At 43.9% G+C, this 22,711-nt stretch overlaps 1 protein-coding gene across 3 annotated transcripts in view; it reads right to left on the bottom strand.

Moving 5' to 3' along the window:
* Positions 1–1,162: 1,162 nt before the first annotated feature.
* The window catches only part of LOC125458221 (protocadherin-1-like), a 378,692-nt gene continuing 357,143 nt past the window's right edge, over positions 1,163–22,711 (bottom strand). For 2 of the 3 annotated variants that reach the window (XM_048543280.2, XM_059650537.1), the window contains exon 4: positions 1,163–6,014. In XM_048543280.2, the coding sequence (XP_048399237.1) occupies positions 5,629–6,014 (386 nt within the window). In that variant the 3' untranslated portion in view covers positions 1,163–5,628. The remainder of the gene's footprint in view (positions 6,015–22,711) is intronic. The other variant, XR_009446597.1, reaches the window with a different exon arrangement.

Here is a 22,711-nt window from a genome sequence, read left to right as displayed (position 1 = left end):
TAAAAATGCACCCCACCATTGGGAGTGAGGTTCAACTGGGACAGGAGATAGGTTTAAATCAGGATTCTTGAAGCACCACGATTAGGTCTGGAGATGTTCCAAAGCTCTCAGGTAAGCTTCTAGCCCAAGCCCCTTCCAAAAGTACAGTTCATTAATAACGTGTCTGTGCATATTTTAACACACAAGTCCCTGTCACCCCTGTCCTCACTGATCCACTTTTGTTCTGAGATTGGCAATGCACCAAATTTAATTCTTGGTTTCAAATGTCTCTTCACCACTTCCTATTCTATAGCTCTACCTGTGAAATCTGCCTAGTCCCTCTTGTGCACCTACAAGATTCACCATCAGATCCATTGTTGGTGATCATGTTTTCTACTGTTGGGGTCAAAGTGTTGGGAGTTTCCTCATGAAAAAAAAATTCTACACTCAACTGCCCTACCCTCCTGTAAAACTCCATGTAAACATTACCTCTTTTACTAGAACCTACCTCCTTTACCAAACCTTCAGTCTCCAGCCTAATATCTGCTAATGTGACTTGACATTTTTGTTTGATAAAGCTCCCCTGAGGTGCTCAATGTGTTTCATCACATTAAAGACAGGGAAGGTACAGTGGCTCAGTGGATAGCACTGCTACCTCACAGCACGAAGGAACCAGGTTTGATTCCAACCTTGCGTACCTGTCTGTGTAGAGTTTGCACATCCTCCCTATGTCTGCGTGGATTTTCTCTGGGTTCTCTGGTTTCCTCCTGCAGTCCAAAGCAGTACAGGTTAGGTGGATTGGCCATGGAGAATGTAGGGTTATATGGATGGGATAAGGGGTGGGGTGCTCTTCGGACAGTGTGAACTTGCTGGGCTGAATGGCCTGCATTCACGCTGTGGGGATTCTATGATTCTATAGAAAGAGCAAGTTTGTTGTCCAGAATGTCTCCTGCAGAAAATTACTGTGGTTTTGATGGTAGCTGCAAGGCCAAGAGTTGCCAAGCACTATAGTGACCCAATGAGCACAAGCCAGTTCCCATTCCACAGGCTGGGAGCAGAAATACTCAGCTCAGGGTGCGCTGCAGTTGTATTTTCCAGGCAACTCTGTCCAGGTCAAGACAATAAAGCATCCCTTGTTTCCAATATCCCTCTGAAAAGAAAGAATAGCTAAAAGACAAGAGTCTTTGTTTGTTTTTCCATTTTATTGGAAAGCTTAGAGGAAGGAATAATTACAATGATTGGGTCTTCTCTCTGTTGACTGCTCAGCAAATAAGGGTCAAGAATTTGTTTACATGCTTAACAATAGAAAAAAATAATAGATATAAATCAAAAACTGTGCTCACTGCCCGCGCAAATCTCAGAAGTAACATAGGAAGCCAGTGGATTAACTATTAAAGCATTACATGTGTTTCCAAACACCTTCAACAATATGGTTCTGATTACACATTAAACCCATCTAAAAATAGTAACATACTTCCATTTGCTGATTTTTTTATATAAAAGCAACATTTGCATGTACATAAAACTGTACAAAAACATGGCATACAAGCAATTAAATTAATTATATAAAGTGAACCTACATTGAAGTTCATATGATTTAAACAGTGGCTGCTGCTTTTAGCCAAATCTCATGGAATCTGGTGTTCACCCCCTCTCCACCCTGCCCTAAAATTAACTCATCTTGGATAATCTCTTGGGTTGTAGCAAGATATGTGGTATAGACTGATTCAAAGCACTGGTCCTTCTTACAGGTGCATGGGCTGCTCTCATTCTGGTCCAGGGTCACACATAGCAAACTACACTGTAACACAATACTTCATAAATACACATGAAGTCGACCATTGGATCCATTTTCATAGAATGAAACACAAAAGAAAATGCATCAGCAACCTCTTCTTACTGATACAGGAGAAGTGGCTTCTTGAGAACCCATGTGGTCATTCTGCCACCTCGACACTTGCTGGGAAATTTTGCTACCTGTATGACTTGGGTTCAAGATACTTTGTTTTCTTAGTGTTGTGATATCTGTTCTAATCCCAAGACTCCTGCATCAGTCTAGCTGCAGCTTAATTATATTACAAGGCACCTTTAACATTTCAGCTTCCCATTGCCCTAAATAAACAATAAAAACCGAAAGAACTGTGGATGCTGTAACTCAGGAACAAAAACAGAAATTGTTGTAAGCGCTCAGCAGGTCTGACAGCATCTGTGAAGAATAGAATCACAGTAAACGTTTTAGATCTTGTTTCAGTTCTGAGGAAGGGTCACCGGACCCGAAGTGTTAACTCTGATTTTTTTCCTTCTCATATGCTGCCAGACCCACTGAGCTTTTTCAGCAACTTCTGTTTTTGGCCCCAGATAGATACACTGTTCTTATCCAAATTTTCCAACAGTGATTTCAGATTGGAGGCTTGTGGTGGTGGAGGTTAACTGTCTATCTTGTTATTTGTTTTCTGATTACTGGTCAACTTGCTGACCAGCTCGGTCTGACTGAAGGAATTGTGTCAACTTTGAGAATGCATGCAGCTTAGGAGCCCACATTGATACCGTCAAGCTGTTCAACAATTTTTTTTCCGGAAGCAACATCAAGTCCCTCCCCTAGTTCCTGAGAATTGGAGATGACAGAACTCTGACAATAACCACAGGTGTTCCTGCCTTGAACAGTACATAATTCAAATCCCACAATACTGTCACTCCAGAGCACAATTCATCTTACACAAACAAAAATACTGAAGCCAAAAATCGTTTTGATAATATTCTGTATTTATGTGATAGATTCAGAGTGAACAATTTGAATCATTTCTGATAAAACTTTTGACTTAAGGTTTGTCTGATTTCAAAGTTGGCTGTAACTTCACGCTGTGAGTCCCATCAACTTTAATACACCAATAATTTTCCCCCACACAAAAAAAGGCCTTTGCTCTTCATTAATTACATATGAAGAGCACTGAAGGTTACAGTTAGAAGCTTAATGGAGCCATTCCACCTCCTTTTTCCTGCTGATCCCTGTTCTCATCTCCACCCTTTCACATAACAAGGCACAAAGTGAGTACTGCTTCCCTACACTCGCAAAGCTTGGGAATTCCGGTTTTGAGAGGGATGAGGTCTGATCACGGATTTAGCAGGGCTCTATCACAGGTGTTGAAACAAATAAAAGCACATACACACGCAGAAGAATGCAAATATTTTGTGACAACAGAGCTATAATCATGCTAACATAACAGGTTTCTTTTATACAGATGCACCATCTTCCCCGATTCGAGCTTCATAAGTTGGGAAGTGGGTACAATTGGGAAAGGGGCAGTACTTGGAAACAATCGTCACAATTAAGACCATCAAGAAGAATGGCTGCTGGGTCATCGAACTCGAAGATTAAAATGAGCAGTGGGTAGGTAGCAGTACTGTGATCTGTAATTGGTCACAAAATTAGTTTAAAATGCCATAAGATGCCCTGATCACTGAGCAATGAAATGGTCTCAATGAGACTTGGGGGTTCTGTTAGTATTTGTTTGATGGTTGAATAAGAAAATCTACTTTCACCATTTCAGTAGATTTTAATGATATAATTATGACTAAGCCATCTGTCCAATCCCATATCTACTTTATTACTGAATGTTCAGTATTCAGTCCCAAAGAAGATATTTTAATGCGATTGGCACAATGACTACGGCATAAGCACATCTAAAAGTATTGTAACAAATCTTGCCCACGGGGGTACTGAGAGGAGGGGACCAAAACTGCATCAGCAGCCAGGCACTATGCAACTGTGGCCAATGCTGTCCTTTCTTCCCTCCCTTTCCTTTCCTCTGGGAGATCCATTCCAATGATACAGATACACACATGCCGGCACACACATGCACACACACTCACATACATATTCAATCATGCATACAGATACACACAGCCACATGCATTCAATCATATGCACAGGCACACACACTCGCACACAATCATACCCAGAGACACACACACATTCAATCACAAGCGCAGACGCACGCACACAAAAACATGCATAGTCTAACACACGCAACCACGAAGGCATACGCATTCAAACATATCCACGCATACTTGTGCACATAATACAACATGCTTGCACACACAGCTGGACATATATGTGCATATACACACATGCATAGACACATGCAAACATACAGATGCACATATAAATGTTCATACAGGCACACGTGGCAGATGCACATGTATATATATATCTGTATATACACACGTGCCTACAGAAATATGTGCACATACATGCAAAGATCCATATGCATACAAACACACCTTCACATGAGCAAACACTCATGCATACATGTGCCTGTACACACCTTCACACCCTCCCCACACATCTTAAAGAAGTGTCAATCAGATAGCCAAAAAGGCTACAATGCCATTCATGCTGATGGGTTAGTTTACAGAAGGCTAACAAGCACATGGACCTGGCATCAATCCTTATATTGTGCACTGGGAGCAGAGTGAAGTGTCCACATCAAAGGTGTAAATGATAATATGTTCAGCAAAAGTGGACAGCAGGCCCAGCAAGAGCTATGATAATCCCAGAGGATCACAGACCAGGGTCCAGAGGTATATACCTCCCTTTCCATCATCCAATATCAAATTAAGTGGCACCTGAGACCACTGTAGTCATGTAAACGTTAAAATGGTAAGTCAACTCTTTTGTTTTGTTTAAAAGCAAAAGGAAGAAACAGTGAATAGCAGAATGGAGACTGGACATGGTTCACCAGTACCCGTTTTCTGAACAATTATAAATAGCAGAAAAGGTAAAGGCCGTAATGAACCACCATCAACTTAATCAGGTCACTGGACGAATTCTTCAGCTAGACTTACAAAATGATATTTCATTGCTACCTTTCAAATTATTTACATGAAGAAAAACACAACGTAAGATCGTTTTGCTTTACACCACTGAGCCACATGAATAACAGTGGAAGAGATTTCTCCCGATCTCTGAACCACAAGAGATGCAAGTCATACATCATCTGAAGGTTATATTTACACAAGTGTACAGCAATGCTTGCGAGTTTCTGTGCTGATTGGTCCCTGCAGTTAGGGTAAACGTGCCAGACAAGTGGTCGACAACGAGATTTAAGCACTGAGGTGCTAAGTTCTAGAACTACAAGAGTGTAAATTTCTTTTTTTTTGGTTTCCCCTCTCCCGATATCACCCCCACATGGATGACATGAATCAACTGCATTTATCCACTCCTACATCCCACTCCCACCACATCCATACACAAGAAACAAGAACTGAAAAGAAGGAACAAAAGAAACAATCGATTGCATGCAGTTAAGAAGTTCGACAGCGATGGAAATGATGAGCGGGTCAGATTTGAGTTTTGACTGCTGACCACCTGTGTTCTTTCCTGTTGTTGATGCCAACAAGGGGTGGAGACTCTGCCAATGGTGTGGAAAACCCTGCTCAATACTCAATTGGAAAGTTCCATTTCAAACCTGTCCGTTCTCTGAAATTCAAATTCACCGCAAAATTGTACTGCGGACAATAAAGCCTTTGTGTTTTTGTTTTGTTTTCACCATAGATTCCTCCTTACTGTTTCGCCCTCTACTTAACCCTCGCATTTCTGTGTGGTTATAAAACAGCTTGAATCAGGCACACAGCAGGCTCCACCTCCCATCACAGATAAATCTCTCGCTTGGAACTGGGTGGAGCAGGGCCAGTTGTTTGTTGGTAGTCAGGTGGCTGGGTGAGTGGGATTTCCTCCAGAGCCGAGTCCTTGTTGAGCTCATGATTTGAACTGGGGAAGGCACTGTGCGTTGGTATGAAGCGAATATTGGCCAACTTGGCGTTGCCATCCTCCATGAGACGGGGGTTCACGTTGCTGAGACGATCCTGGCTCCCCCGTTCTTCATAAGGCACAAAGGTGGAAAGTTTGGGGGCGTTTTTCTGCTTCCTGTTGGGGGATGGTTGCCCTGGCATCCAGCAGGAATCAGAATGACCAAACTCTGTGCATTCTCTTGTGCAGTTCCCAGTCATAGCAACGTCAGGTAGCGGTCTGAGATCTACATAGGTATATATGTAAAGAAAAGGAAATCATTAGTTTATTTTCATACAAGAATATTCACCTCCATTTATAAAATTCACTTAACATAGGAACATATATGCATCACAGGGAGTGGTAACAGAAAAAGTGACAGAGAAGGAAACTTAAAGCTTAGGGAAACAGAAGTTTGGTTAAGGAGTTTAGCTTTTGATTGATTCGAAGGAAGAGAAAGCAGCAGAGAGATTTCAAAACCTAGGGCCTAGGCATATGCAGCCATAAGTCGGTTGAGTGGGGCAATGGGGATAGCAGTGGCATGAGATTTTTGTTTTTGGGGGCATTAGGCCAATGCAAATCAGGGTAATGGCAGAAGGCAAGACAGGAAGGCCACGTTCCCAGAGGGCTGTGGGGCTGCAAGAGTACGATAAGAAGACGAAGTTTCGTAGGAAATTGAATAGGAGGATGAGAAACTAAAATTCAAGACATCATTGAAACAGGGATCAATTGAGTGATGGGGTTGCTAAAAGAAATAGCGTTTTAAGTGAAGTCAAGTTCACAGGATGTTGGTGAGGGAAGTGTTGATAGTCAAATGAAAGCAAACAACAGCGGATGCTGGAAATCTGAAGTCAACATACGAGAGTGGTGGAGAAACTCAGTCTGGCAGCATCAGTGGAGACAGAAACAGAGCTAACATATGATTCTTCTTCAGAATTGTTTTAGTAAGAGTGCTAGCATGTTTGAAAGTGACAACAGTTTGGATTGCCCTGGAGAAGGGTCTCCGGACTTGAAACATTGGCTCAGTTGCTCTCTCCACAGAAGCTGCCAGACGGGCTGAGGATAGTTGACCTTGAATTTGGAATTATCTTCAGCAGATTTGGGTAATCAGAGTTATGCGGAGATTTTGTTTAAGGATACAGTAATTAAAAATGTCCAGTCCTTTGGCTGTAGAAACACTATTTATAAAGTTCACAATTATTTAAACGTTAAAAGTTTATTCGACCCCATTTAGCAATTCAGCAGGTATGTGAGTTTAGGATTATCCTCTACAAGATGCTCATTTAATTCAGTCCTTCCAGGACACCATCCCTGCTGTGCCCCAACAGCAGCATCTTGCCAAGTCAAGTGCATTGGTCAACAGCAAGAGACCACATCTATGTCCTGTTCTGTCTCCAGATAACTAATGCCAACTATACCAAGTGAGAAAAGTCAGCCAAGGAGCCTTGCTGGTGATATAATAGAAAAGAAATGGGGATGCTGGAAATCTAAAATAACAACAGAAATTGCTGGAGAAACTCAGCGGGTCCCCCGGCAACTCTTGACAAAGCCTTGTGTCTTGTGCCCCCTGGTCTGATTACAAGCGGCCAAAGGAAACAACTTCTCTGTCCGCTCCAGAGATAGTAAGAACTGCTGATGCTGGAGTCAAAGATAACACAGTGTAGAGCTGGATGAACACAGCAGGCCAGGCAGCATCAGAGGAGCAGGAAAGCTGATATTTCGGGCCTACACCCTTCTTCAGAAATGGGGAAGGGGAAAGGAGCTCTGAAATAAATAGAGAGAGGAGAAGTGGGACTAGGGAAGGTAGGTGGGATGGTGATAGGTGACTGCAGGTAGAAAGTGGTAGGATTGGTCAGTGAGGTGGGAGGAGTGGATAGGTGGGAGAGAAGATGGACAGGTCAAGGAGGTAGGGATGAGAGGGAAAGTTAGACATGCGATGAGGCCAGGGGTTGGCAAGATTTTAAAACTGATGAATTCCATGTTTAGGCCATTGGGCTGTAGGCTCCCAAGGCAGAATATGAGGTGTTGCTCCTCCAGTTTGCTGGTGGTGTCATTATGGCACTGTAGGAGGCCCAGGATGGACATGCCACCCAGGGAGTGTGATGGGGAATTAAAATGGTTCGCGGTTGGAAGGTGTTGTCATTTGTCACGAACAGAGTTCAGGTGCTCTACAAAGTGGTCTCCGAGCCTCTGCCTGGTCTCACTGATGTAGAGGAGGCCACATTGGGAGAAGCAGGTACAGTGGACCACTACTCCAAACCCATCATAATCTTGACACCTCTCACAGACATCCTCTCAATCTCCCATAAGATCAGCACTCATTCTTTTAATTTCCAAGGAGCACAAACCCAAACTATTCACCTTCTGCTCATAAGAAAAGGTCTTCTCTGGGCTACCTCAAATTCTAGTCGATCTTTCCTTAAATAAAGGGCCTTAAACTGCTCCCAGTATTCCAGCAGTGGTCTAACTGGTGCCTTCAAGCTTACTCTGTCATTCAATATGATCGTGGCTGATCATCCGACTCAGACCCCTGTTCCCGCTTTCTCCCCCACACCCTTTGACCCATTTATCATGAAGCGCCATATTTAACTCTTCTTGAAAACCTTCCAAGGATTTGTTCTCAACTGATTTCTGTGACAAAGACTTCTACCAGCTGCCCACTCCCTGAAATTTCTCCTCCTCTCCGTCCTAATTGACCTCCGCTGTGTCCTTACCCTGATCCTGGGCTCCCCGGCCATCGGGTAATTCTTCCTGTGTTCACTGGGGCTAGTCCTGTCAGAATTTAGTAGGTTCCTTGTTGTCCATTCCCAGATCCTATCACTCCACCAAATGAGGACAATCCCCAACCTTCAAGTTACTTCCCAAAATATTCCCACTTCTCTCTCTTATCCTTCACTGTCTCTCTCTCTGCTCTTTATCTGTCTCCCTCTCCCTCTTGTTTGCTCTCTGTCTCCTCTCTTTCTCTCTTTCGCTGTCTCTCTCTCTCCTCTCTTTCTCTCTCTCTCTCTTTCACTCCTTCCTTGAGGTCTGCCTTTTTTGATCAAGTTTTTGATCGTCTGACCAAATATCTCTTTAAGTGGCTCAATGTCAAATTTTGTATTGTACCATTGCTTTAATTTGCTTCAGGGTGTCCAATAATGTGAAAGGTGCTACATAAATCCAAATCCAAAAGACATTATAGTTAACTTTCAAATATTTTTTGGCTTAATAATGGTCAAGTTAAATTAAATTGATTTGATGTAATCTCAGGACATATTTAAGGCAATCACGTAGATATTTAATAAGAAGCGGTCCAAAGATGTGCAGGCTAGGTGGATTGGCCATACTAAATCGCCCGTAATGTTCAGGGATGTGTAGATTAGGTTGGATACAGGGGGACGGGTCTGGGGGCTAGAGGGGGCGGGAGGAAGATGCTCTGATGGTTGGTGTGGGCTTGTTGGGCCGAAGGACCTGTTTCCACACTGGGATTCTATGATTCAGTCAACATAATGAATCTGATTCAGCCCATTATAACTTTGCATTCCAATTTGTCATACTCCGTCACTGTTTCTCTGAAACCCAACAAACTTTTCAATAATTTATCCAATCCCTTTTAATGTTACTGCTTCAATTGCCCTTTCTGGTAATGCACTATCAGCTCAATTGGGTGCAGGATTACCAAATATTGCTCTGAAGTATTTGTGGTTGTAATTATTACGGTGCCTAACACTTAGCTGAAGCTGTAACGATATTGGTAAAATGTAGATTATCAATTTTCAACTTCAATCCTCTGATTTTTAATGCCTGAGAATATCCATGGACTAAAATGGTTTTGGAAAGGCAAGTATAGATCTAAAAAGGAACACCTGACCACGGACTGAGGCAAATTCAGGAAGCCAACGTGAAACAAATAAACGACAAAGAAACTGCAGATGCTGGAGTGCAAAGACCGACAAACAGGAGGCTGGAAGAACACAGCAGGCCAGGCAGCATCTGGATGAAAGGAGCAGTCAATGTTTCAGGTATTACTGTCCTTCAGACTGCATGTCTACATTGAAACAAATAAAAGCCTAAACTGAAATTACAATTTTATCTAAAAATCAGTCAAAATGACGCAGCTGTCAGAAAACTGATGTCTACATCTTTAGTTTGCATGTGCCTGATAAACATTTAACACTGGGGATTAAAGAATGCTGGTGGGGCATCTGGTTGAGAGAAACAATGGGGTCACACTCAGGAATGTACAAATGAATTCAATTTTTGCCACTGCAGTGAGCATCAATAGGGAGAAGGAAAAACTAATTTCTGCCAGAAGCTGATTGAAGTCTTTGTCCTGTTTGTTTCAGCGTCTCAGAAGAACATACATTCACTGAGAAATCAAAGGCACTGACAAATTTCGCTACTGACGATGACATGGGCCAACAATCAATTGGCTCTGGTTTCAGGTGAACAAACTGAATCACCTTTATTCCTTCAGTCTGTCTGCCACACTGCCTTCCTTTCAATCTTTTCACCGGTGTTTATGTATGTTTGATTTGTTTTTCACAGGCTTAATAGACAAAATTATCTTCAGTTTACACAGAGGATCTGGATTGGCGCAGGCTTGGAGGGCCGAAGGGTCTGTTCCTGTGTTGTAATTTTCTTCGTTCTTTTCCGGTCCCTCAAGGTAACCCTATAATTAGCTCCTTCATGCAGATAAATGAGCTGATGTATCTCTCCTCAACTGGTTGTGACAGGGCTCAAATGTTTAAAGTTGACTCTAGGATCCCATTCTCTGGCCTTCCCTCCTCTGATTATTGTCAAATAATGAGCTTTTGAATAGAACATAAAGATACATCTGCTTGGGGGCAGTTTGTTGGCTCAGTGATTAGTGCTGTTTCCTCATGGCAGGAGGGGCTTGGGTTTCATTCCAGCCTCGGGTGACTGTCTGTGTGGAGTTTGTACATTCCCCCCACTGTCTGCGTGGATTTCCTCTGGGTGCTCTGGTTTCCTCCCACAGTCCAAAGATATGCCGGTTAGGTGGATTGTCCATGGTGTCCAGGGATGTGTGGGTTAGTTGGGTTAGCCATGGGGGAATGCCGGAATAAGGTGGGGGGGCAGGTGCAGATCTGGGTGGGATGCTCTTCAGAGGGTCAATATGGACTGAATGGCCTGCATCCATACTGTTGGGATTTTATTGGGCTGAGAAGGCAAAGTATTTCTCATTAAAAAGATAGCAGTTTATTGCTAGTCACAATGAAAATAGTCCCTCAAATTGTCAAAGAGCTAACCGGCTGTCTACTGCCAATGTGGCAGCACAGAAGACACATACACACACAGAGACAAGAAAAATCAGCCTGATAAACTGTGCTGGCAATTTAACTCAAAGTGGGCATAAAAAAAAATGCATTCTCAGCAATTTTCTCTCTTAAATGCGCTGACTGAATGTTTGTGTAGACTGATGATGAAATGTAGTTCTGCAGTTGCTACTCTGCTTTTGACTCTGTGCCCATGTATCCAATATAAACAGCTCAGCATCAGAAGCAAGTATTGGAAAGGTCCAACCTCTCGAATAGCACAGGGTACAATGTGAGCATTCAACACATCGGGTTTGTGCTTGCCTTTACAATGTCCAACACCCTGTGCTCTTCCCCCATATAGAACGTAGAACAATATAACGCAGAACAGGCCCTTCGGCCCTCGATGTTGTGCCGACCTGTGAACTAATCTAAGCCCCTAACCCTACGCTATCCCATTATCTCATGATCCATATGTTTATCTAAGGACTGTTTAAATGCCCCTAATGTGGCTAAGTTAACTACATTGGCAGGCAGGTTTCCACGCCCTTAACACTCTCTAAGTAAAGAACCTGCCTCTGACATCCGTCTTAAATGTCAATTTGTAGCTATGCCCCCTTGTACAAGCTGAAGTCATCATCCTCGGAAAAAGACTCTCACTGTCGACCCTATCTAATCCTCTGATCATCTTGTATGTCTATCTGTGAGACTTTTATTATTGAACCTACTGTTGAATCTTTATCCAACACACTATCAGGCAGAGCATTCCAAATGCTACCTACTCATTGTCACCTTCTGATCTTTTTCCAATACCCCCAATCAATGGCCTTTAGTTACACGTGTACACACAGATTAAGAGCAGGTGGAGTCCTCTCAATCCTTCCATTGAGCTCCAGTGTTCAATAATATTGTGACTGAACTGATTACTCCACACTCTGTAACCCCGATAACGTTTTGTTCTCTTGCTTATTAAGGATCTATCCACTTCTGGTTAAAATATATTGAAAGAATCTGCTGTTACATGGGGCAATGTGTGGGTGTCAGATTAGCTAGATAGCAGAAAGCAAATAGTATGTATAAATGGGTCCTGATTGCCAGGGATAATGGGAACTGCAGATGCTGGAGAATCTGAGGGAACAAAGTGTGGGGCTGGATGAACACAGCAGGCCAAGCAGCATCTTAGGAGCACAAAAACTGATGTTTCGTGCCTTGGCCCTTCATCAGAAAAGGGGGATGGGGACAGGGTTCTGAAATAAATAGGGAGAGGGGGGAGGCAGACTGAAGATGGATAGAGGAGAAGATAGGTGGAGAGGAGTATGGGTGGGGAGGTGGGGAGGGGATAGGTCCGTCCGGGGAGGACGGACAGGACAAGGGGGCAGGATGAGGTTGGTAAGCAGGAAATGGAGGTGCGGCTTGAGGTGGGAGGAAGGGATAGGTGAGAAGAAGAACAGGTTAGGGAGGCAGGGATGGGCTGGGCTGGTTTTGGGATGAAGTGGCGGGGGGGCGGGGTAGGGGAGATTTTGCAGCTTGTGAAATCCACATTGATACCATTGGGCTGCAGGGTTCCCAAGCGGAAATGTGTTGCTGTTCCTGCAACCTATCCCCTCCTCACCTCCCCACCCATACTCCCCTCTTCACCTATCTTCTCCTCTATCCATCTTCGGTTCACCTCCCCCTCTCTCCCTATTTATTTCAGAATCCTCTCCCCATCCCTGTTTTCTGAGAAAGGGTCTAGGCACGAAACGTCAGCTTTTGTGCTCCTAAGATGCTGCTTGGCCTGCTGTGTTCATCCAGCTCCACACTTTGTTATTCCTGATTTCCAGGGACTCCTTTTGTAGACTGGGCTGGAATCTCAACTTTTTACTCCAGTATTTCACCAGTTTTATTGAAATTTCACTCAAGCTTTTTGCAAAATACCACTCTTTCACAAATATCCTCAGACCAAAGCAAGGAATGATTACAGAAGCTTGATTATCTCGGATGATGCAACACACACGTGATTTCTCACAGGGGAAGGGGGTTGTCAGGAATTAGGGTGTGATAAATATAATTCTTTCAAAGAGCTAGTGTAGGTATGATGGACCAACCAGCAGGAGCTGAGTCAAGCAAAAGCCAGTTATTACATATTGGGACTTTGGCCAGTTTGATGCCACGCTGACATTTGTACATTGTAATAACCAACTGAACCATTAGAGGGTGTCAGACAGAACTTCAGGCACCAAAAATACTTCCGATGCTGCACAAAATAGCAGAGTGAGAGGTTGAGCAAGGGAGAGAAAAACACAGAAAGCGAGACACGTGGTGTTTCTAGTCTTGACCTTTCGTTAGAAATGGTTCTGATGAAAATGAATTATCAGTTCCGTTTCAATCTTCCTTGTTGCAGTTGACCTGCTGAGTGTTTCCAGCAGTTTCTCATTTTAGATACAATCACTGGGGAAGAAAGAAACATCCCCTGTTGTTTGAATTAAATGCTCAGAAATGGAAAGTAGACTTTAAAGTTATATGGAAGCCCTATGTTATCATACGCTAAACAATCTGCTCGGCCTTAAGCAGTAAGGAAGTGTAAATATGCTCAAGGCTCTTGTGATGCAATGGTAGTGTCCCTATCTCTGAACTAGGAAACCTGTGTACTCAGCCCTTCCTGCTCCAGAGGTGCATCATAATATGACGTGTTCTTGTGGTGCAGTGTCCCCTCATCTGAGACAGGAGGCCCAGGTTCAAGTTCCACCAGCTCCAGAGGGGTGTAATAACACCTCTGAGCAGGTTGATTAAAAGGGCCTACCACTGAAACAAATACCTAGTAATAAAGCAAACGTCATGTACAAACAAATAAAATATAGATTCAGCATGATCTAATTAAAAGCCAGAGGAAGCCTGTGCGATTGAATGTTCCTGCTTACATGAAAACCTCTTGAAGCACATGGTCAAGGGGCTCTGAGGAGGAATGATCAAGAAGCCCATGGATGGCGAGGACCTTGACTTTGGTGTGGGCAATGAGGCCTAGGCACGTGTTTATACAGGAGTCAGGGGTCTAGCTGAGATGGAACTGTTGGAGTGATGATGGGACGAACACTGGCTGTGACAGAAAGATGATCAGGGGTTAAAGTTATGAGGCTGCTGCTGGATCTGTGTGTGGGTCGGTGTGTGGAAGTTGGAACACAAGCAGATCTTCGCTGATCTCACTGAATGGCGCAGCAGGCTTACTGGGATGAATGGCCTATTTCTGCCCTTAATCTGTATATTCTTATGGGCCCTACAAGGCCAATGGCAGCCTGGGTATGATCCTGCCACAATACACAAGGCCTGCCCTGGCGAAAGTTGCTAGTTCTGATATCACTCTTTCTTGTGACAGTTTGAGAAATGTTTAAAACTGGGTTACTGGCAGTTGTGAGGGATCTGAACTTTGGGAATGAACTGCACATGTCTCCTAAGTTCAATAAAACAGTAGCTTTCTGACTGATATGAATAAAGTTTAATCAGATCAGAGTCTGGCCTTACCCTCATCTCCCTTTCATTCGGGGCTCTTGAACATGCTCAATTGTTTTGCCTTACTGTTGTCAGCCTTGCCCCGTGTGCCTGGATACAGGGGGAAGGCAGGGATAGCACATCTAAGAGAAGCAGGGGCTGAATGACATCTTCGTGTGATGTAACATTTCTGTGAACTACCTCAGCCTTGATCTCAGAATTTCCTTCAAACTCTCCCTCTTCCTTTAAGATGCTCCTTAAAATCTTCCTGAATTGACCAAGCTTCCAATCACCTGTCCTAATATCTGCATATATGGCGCGGTGTTGGATTTTGCTGATAATATTCATGTTAAACACCCTTCACTTCCATTACCCCCTCACAACCTCTTGTCAGTTCTTTCACAACTTCAAAAGCACAATGTAAATCTGAGTGGTTCTTGCTGTGATTGAACTTTGCCTCTGTGATGAGCATTTAAAGTGCTGACATCTTAATGTCGATACTGTGCTAGGGTTTCATTCTGTAGCCAACTCAGCTTTTTCACACGCACTGTCTCAAGGACTCCAGGAAGCAAACCCTTCTCCGCTCTCCACACCCCAGCAGTGAGGTGCTGATCTTTAGCAGGGTTGAGGTAAACATCAAATGCCAATCACACAATTTCAATGGTAGAGGGACTTATTCCCCAATGACCTCAGTACTTCTTTTTGTCAGTTTAATTTTCTAATTTCACAGTATCTCCAAGATTAAATCAAGTCCCAAGTGCACAAGCAACGTAAGAAGAACAGGAAATGCCAATCACAGGAGTAAGCAGTTCAGCCCCTCAGTTCTGATTCACTGTGAAATTCAGCCATAAGATTATCAAAAATAGGAAATGGAGAAGTCTATCAGCCTCTCCAGTCTGTCCCGCCATTTCAATACAATTCTGGTCCAATCCAACATTCCCTGCATCTATTTTCCTGCCTTTTCACCATCACCCTCGAATCCCTGACTAATCAAGAATCTCTTTATTTCAGACTTAGGCAAGGACTCTGCCTGCATAGCTCTCTATGGTAAGGAGTTCCAAAAGACTCACAACCCTCTGAGAGAAAAAGTTCCTCCTCATCTCAGTCTTCAATTAGTGTCCCCTAATTCTCAGACCATGCTCTGGGGTCCTAGACTCTCCCATAAGGGGGAACATCCTCTCAGTGTTTATCCTGTCAAGCCCCTTAAGAATCTGAATTGAGACATGGAAGTATATTGAGAAACTAGGTCATGGCTGATCTGCAATTGACTGGAGAGATACAAAGTTTTGATTTTTGCAGCAACAGGTTAGAGGATGGGAGCCCGAGTTTCTGAAGAGATGAGGAGAAGGAGGAGGTGGTGGTAGCACAGTGATAACGTCACAAGTATAGGAAATCCATGTTAATATTCTGAGGATATGGGTTCAAATCCCATTGTGACAGATAGTGAAATTTGAATTCAACAAAGATCTGGAAAAAAAAATCGACATAACCATCCAGCCTTTGGGGCCATTGTCTGTGTGGAGTTTGCACATTCTCCCTGTGTCTGCGTGGGTTTCCTCTGAGTGCTCCGGTTTGCTCCCACAGTCCAAAGACGTGCAGGTTAGGGTGGATTGGCCATGCTAAATTGCCTGTAGTGTTCAGCGGTGTGCAGTCAAGATAGATTAGCCATGGGAAATGCAGGCTTATATACATAGAGCTTGCAGGGTTGGGGGGAGTCTGGCAGTAGTGCTGTTTGGAGGGCTTGTGTGAACTCAATAGGCTGAAAGGCCTGCTCCAACATTGTCAGGATTCCACGCACCACTGTCAGTTGTCATAAAATTGATCAGAGTTTTCACATTCCATGAATGAATTAAGCAAAGGGAGGTAATGATGACAGAAGGATCGTCTTATCAAATAATAAGTTGCTGACCAGCAATGAGTAATTAATTGCCTTATTTGGCAGTTCTGCTCTGCCCAAGCACTGCTTCACAGAGGGACTGCAGAGATTGTTATGTCCTAACAGCCTCAAATACCAGGCCCATAACCATGGGAACAACAAAGATCCCATAATCGGAGATAGCAGAAACTGCCGATGCTGCAGTCTGAGATAACAAGGTGTCGAGCTGGATGAACACAGCAGGCCAAGCAGCATCAGAGGAGCAGGAAAGTCGACGTTTCGGGTCAGAAAATGATTTTCTGAAGAAGGTCCAGACCTGGAATGTCAGCTTTCCTGCTCCTCTGACGCTGCCTGGCCTGCTATGATCATCCAGCTCTACACCTTGTTATCAAAGACCCCTCAATCACTGCTTATTGATTTCCAATTCACCTCATGCTTGAAAAAGCAAGACAATTGTGAGTGCACACCATTCAGCTGAGAGAGGCATCCAATTACCATCGAGAGCAACTCCAGACACCGGGGAGCTGTGATCTCTTGTGCTTTGTTTGTTGTCATTTATATCAGCATGCAAGGCAATGTTTCATGGACAGTGTCTTTATGGAAAGGACCTGCCCAGATACGTTGTGGGATCACAGCTTGCATCATGCCAGAACCTCAGGGAATGATGAAGCACCGAATCTTAGTCAGGGCAAGAACGTATATTTCTGGAGCACCTCTAATATGGCAAAACATTGTGAGGCACTTCACAGGAGTCTCAGCAAACAAAAATTTGTCTTACGTTTATGTTACGCTTTCTGCGCTGAAGAATTTCACACTTAATTAACTTCCTTTGAAGTGCAGTCATTGGCATTATGTACACAAACACGGCAGGCAATTTGCACACACAGCAAGTTCCGACAAACTCTAGCGAGGTGAATGAGCAGTTAATCAACACGACAAGACTGGGCCACTCAGCCCCTCGAGCCCTGTTCCCCCATTCAATAAGATCATGACTGAACTGATTTAAACCTCAACTCTACATTCCTGTACTTCCCCGATAATCGTTCATCGCCCTCGGTCATCAAGAATCTATCCACCACTGCCTTAAAACTATTTAAAGATTCTATATTCACTGCCTTTTGTGGAAGGAAATTTCAAAGGCTTAACACCCCTTGAGAGAAATAATGGAGTCATAAAGACATACAGCACAGTAATAGACCCTTCGGTCCAACCAGTCCATGCCAAACATAATCCCCAACTAAACTAGTCCCACCTGCCTGCTCCAGGCCCATTTTGCTCCAAATCTTTCCTAATCATGTACTTACCCAAATCTCTTTTAAACGTTATAATTGTGTCCACATCCACCACTTCCTCAAGAAGTCAGGAAGTTCATTCTACACCTAAGGCCTCCCCCATGTAAAGAATTTACACCTCATGTCATTTAAAATCTCTCTGTCCTCACTTTGCCTCCTTGTTTTGAAATCCCCCATCATAGGGAAAAGAAAACTATTATTAACTTTATCTTTACCTGTCACTATTTCATAAACTTCTGTAAGGTAGCCTTTCAACTTCCATCGCTCCAATAAACAAAGTCCCAGCCCATCCAGTCTTTCTTTATTGCTCAAACCTTCCATGACCGGCAACATCCTGGTGGATCTCTTCTGACTCCTTTTCATCGTAATTATATCCTTCTTATAAGGATATAATTCGGGTTTTGTGGATAAGCACTCGATCCCTCAGTTCCGCTGACTTCGCACTTGTCTCTTGTCAGGTTTTGATCTGTGGAAGAGCTGATTACCCCGATTGTATGACAATGAATATTTCCACACCTCTTGTTCCAGAAGCAAGCTCCCGCCACTGCTTCATCACACAGCATTTCAGCACAGAGCTCTCTCTGACCCTGGAGGTTTCAATTGTGGATATTAACTGCTATTATCACATCAGCAGGTTTCTGCATTCACATGACAAGAAACAACTTTGTTATTTGTAGCAATCATTACCAGAAACTCTATGACAGGCCATGACAGCAAAATCTGAGGAATTTTTACCTCCCTTGGCTTTTTGGGCAAGTTCATGTCTGAGTTCACAAATCAAAAATGCATTCTTAATTTTATTAATTCAGCACAACAAATCCTGGTCTGCAAAATGCATATTCAGAAGATTAAAATATCCATTTAAAAATCAGAAAACATTGGAACAGAATACAAAAGTCAGGCTGATAAAACGTTCAATCGTTTTCAGATTTTGAAATCTTGTTTGTGTCCCTCGACAGATATCATTTTCCAATTATTCTGTATGATTGGAGGATATCTGAGTAAATCATCACATTTTCCTCAATGAGTTGCCTTTCCTGTAGTGCAGTAGTAATGTCTCTATCTCTGAACCAGAAGTTCCGGGTTCAAATCCCACTTGCTCCAGAAGCATGTAATAACATTTCTGGACAGGATGATCGGAAATTACCAGCAATGTGGAGGAGCTGGTGTTAGACTGCAGATGGACAAAGTCAGACAAATGGCTCGAAAAGCTTGTGATTTCAAGTAAACCTGTTGGACTATAACCTGGTATTGTGTGGCTTGTGACTTAGGAAATATCAGGACTGAGAGGAGTGCGTGCAGTAGGACTTGAATCCCCATGAAAGACTGCCAGCAAGTGATAACAAGGTGTAGAACTGAATGAAAAAAGCAGGCAAGGCAGCATCAGAGGAGCAGGAAAGCTGATGTTTCGGGCCTGGACCCTTCTTCAGAAGGGTCTAGACCTAAAACGTCAGCTTTCCTGCTCCTATGATGCTGCTTGGCCTGCTGTGTTCATCCAGCTCCACATCTGGTTATCACAGTTTCTCCAGCATCTGCAGTTCCTACTATCCCTGGCTTTTGTGATGGTCTGGGCTGTGCTCACCACCTTCTATAGTTTCTTATGGACCTGGGCAGAGCAGCTGCCATACCAGGCTGTTATGCACCTGGGCAGTACGCTTTCAATGGTGGGCATCTGTAGAAGTTGATGAGCGTCGTTATGGGCATCCCAAATTTTCTGAGCTGCCTTCTTGACCACTGCATCTGCGAGGGAAGTCTAGGACAAGCCATTGACTATCGTCACTCTGAGGAACTTGACGCTCTCCACCCTCTCAACTTCAGTTCAATTAATGTAGATGGGGGTGTGCTCTCCTCCTTCCTTTCTGAAGTCGATGATCAGTTCTTTAGTTTTGTTGATGTTGAGAGGCAGATTGTTTTCATTGCACCGTGTCACCAAGCCCTCTATCTCCCTTCTCTAGTTTGACTCGTCATTGCTAGATATCCGTCCCACTGCGGTGGTGACGTCAGCGAACTTGCAGGTGGCGTTCATTTCGAATTTGGCAACACATTTGTCTGTATACAGGGGGCTGAGGACACACCCCTGCGGGGCTCTACTGTTGAGTACTATTGTGCAGGAGGTGCAGTTACCTGTCCTCACTAATTGTGGGCTCTGGGTCAGAAAGCTGAAGGTCCAGTTACAGGGGGCAGAGCTAAGGCAAAGGTGCTGGAGTTTTGCGATCAATCTGAAGGGGATAAGGGTGTTGAAGGCGGGCCTGCAGTCAAAGAGCTGAAGTCTGACGTAGGTGTTTTTACTGTCCAGATGTTCCAGGGATGAGGGCAGGGCTAGGGATATGACGTCCTCTGTGGTCCTGTTACTTTGGAAGACCAACTGTGGGGGATTGAGGCAGGCTGGGAGACTGGAGTTGATGTGGGCCATGATCAGCCTCACAAAGTACTTCATGATTATGGAAGTTAGAGCTATTGGGCAGTTGTCATTAAGGCACGCTGCATGTGATTTCTTAGGTACAGGGATGATTGTGGTCTTCTTGAAGCAGGTGGGGACTTCAGTCTGAAGGAGGGAGAGGTTGAAGATATTGGTAAATACCTCCACCAGTTGGTCTATTCAGAATGTTCGGCCGGGGACACTGACCGAGTCGTTCGCTTGCCTTGGGCTGACTCCCAGGAAGACGGTCTAACGTCTGCAGCAGTGACAGAGGGTTCAGGTGTGACCGGGTCTTTCAGGGCAGGCATAACCACGCCGCTTGCATTCTGATCAAACCCAGCACAGACAGCACTGAGCACATCAGGGAGGGAAGTGTTTCTGTCCACTATCTCACTCGGTTTCATTTTGTACCCTGTAATGTTTTTTTCTGGATTAGCCACAGGCAGCAGGTGTCTGTATGGTTGGTTTGGGCCTCTGACCTGGTCTGAGACTGCCTCTTGGCATCCCTGATGACTTTGGGAAGTCATATCTGGATTTCCTGTATTGGCCTGGGTCACCTAAATTGAATGCTGCATGTCTGGTCTTCAGTAGGGAGTTGAATTCCTGGTTCATCCAAGGCTTATGGTTGAGGAACACTTGGATTGACTTCAATGGAACACGGTCCTCCACACGTTTGCGAGCAAGTCCATGGTTGTAGTGGCAAACATGTCTAGTTTTCCCACTGAACACTTGAACACAGTCGATTCACCAATTCCAAGCAGTCCCAGAGATGGGTCTTCTGCTGCCTTGGACCAGCGCTGTGCTTTGTTTCATGAAGGATTCTCCTGTTTCAGCTTTTGCTTGTAAGCTGGGAGGAAGAACACAGCACTGGGGTTGGATTTTCTGAAGGGTGGGTGAGGATGAAACAGTAGGTCTCTTTGATGGCTGTGTAGCAGTGATCCAGGATGTTCGGTCTGTTGGTGGGACAGGAGATGTGTTGGTGGCACTTTGGCAGCGCGCTCTTGAGGCTGATTTGGTCGAAGTCGCCGGCCACAATGGATCGGACCACGGGGAATTTTGTCTCCGGAGTGTTTGTGGTGGTGTAAATCATCTCTGGGGCATTCTTTTCATCCACATGGAGTGGGATGTAGTCTGCTGTCAGGATGGCAGAGGTGAACTCTCATGGTAGGTAGCAGGAATGGCACCTTATTGTAAGATATTCTAGGTCCGGGGAGCAATGGCTTGTCAGGGTCAATACTCCCGAGCACCAGGCGGTATTGATCAGGAAGCATACCTCACTGCCCTTCGCCCTACCCAAGTCCATGCACTGTATGGAAAAGGATGCAGTGTGTACTCACTCGGTAATCTTGTGTGTATACAGTCTGTAATGCTGCGAGTACACTGTCTGTGATGTTGTGTGTACACAGTCTGTAATGTTGTATGTACACAGTCTGTAATGTTGTGCGTACACAGTCTGTAATGCTGCATGTACACAGTCTGTAATGTTGCATGTACACAGTCTGTAATGTTGTGTGTACACAGTCTATTATGCTGCATGTACACTGTCCGTGATGTTGCATGTATACAGTCTGTAATGTTGAATGTACACAGTCTATAATGTTGTGCATACACAGTGTGTAATGCTGCATGTACACAGTCCGTAATGTTGTATGTACACAGTCTGTAATATTGTGTGTACACAGTCTGTGATGTTGTTTGTACAGTCTGTGATGTTGTGTGTACACAGTCCATGATGCTGTGTGTATGCAGCCCGTGATGCTGCGCGCACGTAGTCCGCGATGCTGCGTGTATACAGTCCGTGATGCTGCATGTATACAGTCCGTGATGCTGCGTGAATATGGTCCGTGATGCTGCGTGTATATGGTCTATGATGCTGTGTGTATACAGTCTGTGATGCTGCGTGTATACAGTCTGTGATGCTGCGTGTATACAGTCTGTGATTTCATGCACAGAGATCAAGATGAGCAGTGAATTCCCACTTTTAGAAATGATCTTTACTTGAAACTGATTGAAGAGTTTTACCAGACAATTGGGAAGTTCAGACCAAGCACTACCACCATCTTACACCATGCACTAATGTTAAGATCTATCTTCATTCTTCAGCAGAAAACAGTCTGATTGTGGTGGCAAGCCAAAAGAATATTAGAGCTCCTTTCTGAGTCACAAAATCCCTTAGCTTCAAAACAGTCGCAAAAACTCCAGTGAATGTTCCACTTATTAAAATATTATCAACAATGTATGCACTATTTTCAAAACAATTTGACTGCTGCTTAAATGCTGCAGAGTGTAAATCTTGCTCAATGAGTTCAATATTGAAAGTATTCAGTAACATCTGCCATTAATTATTTGGGATGGGAAACATCTCCTAATCACTGGAGAGTTGACCACATTGCTGTGGATCTGGGCTCATATGGAGGTAAAGATGGCAAATTCTCTTCACTAAAGGGCATTAGTGAACAAGGTAGGTTTTCACAATAATTCTTCCTTTCAGCTAGATTTTTGGTACAGAATTCAAATTTCACCATTTGAACCCATGTCTGCAACTCATTAACCTGTGTTTTATGAATAATTAGCCCATTGATATTATCACCACATCATCGCCTCCTTCAGAATAGTCATGACACAATGCTTCATGAA

Source organism: Stegostoma tigrinum, chromosome 13 (assembly GCF_030684315.1).
Source record: "Stegostoma tigrinum isolate sSteTig4 chromosome 13, sSteTig4.hap1, whole genome shotgun sequence".
NCBI classification, from domain to species: Eukaryota; Metazoa; Chordata; class Chondrichthyes; order Orectolobiformes; family Stegostomatidae; genus Stegostoma; species Stegostoma tigrinum.
The sequence above is the reverse complement of the archived record's forward strand: the minus strand, read 5'-3'. Positions and strand labels throughout refer to the sequence as shown.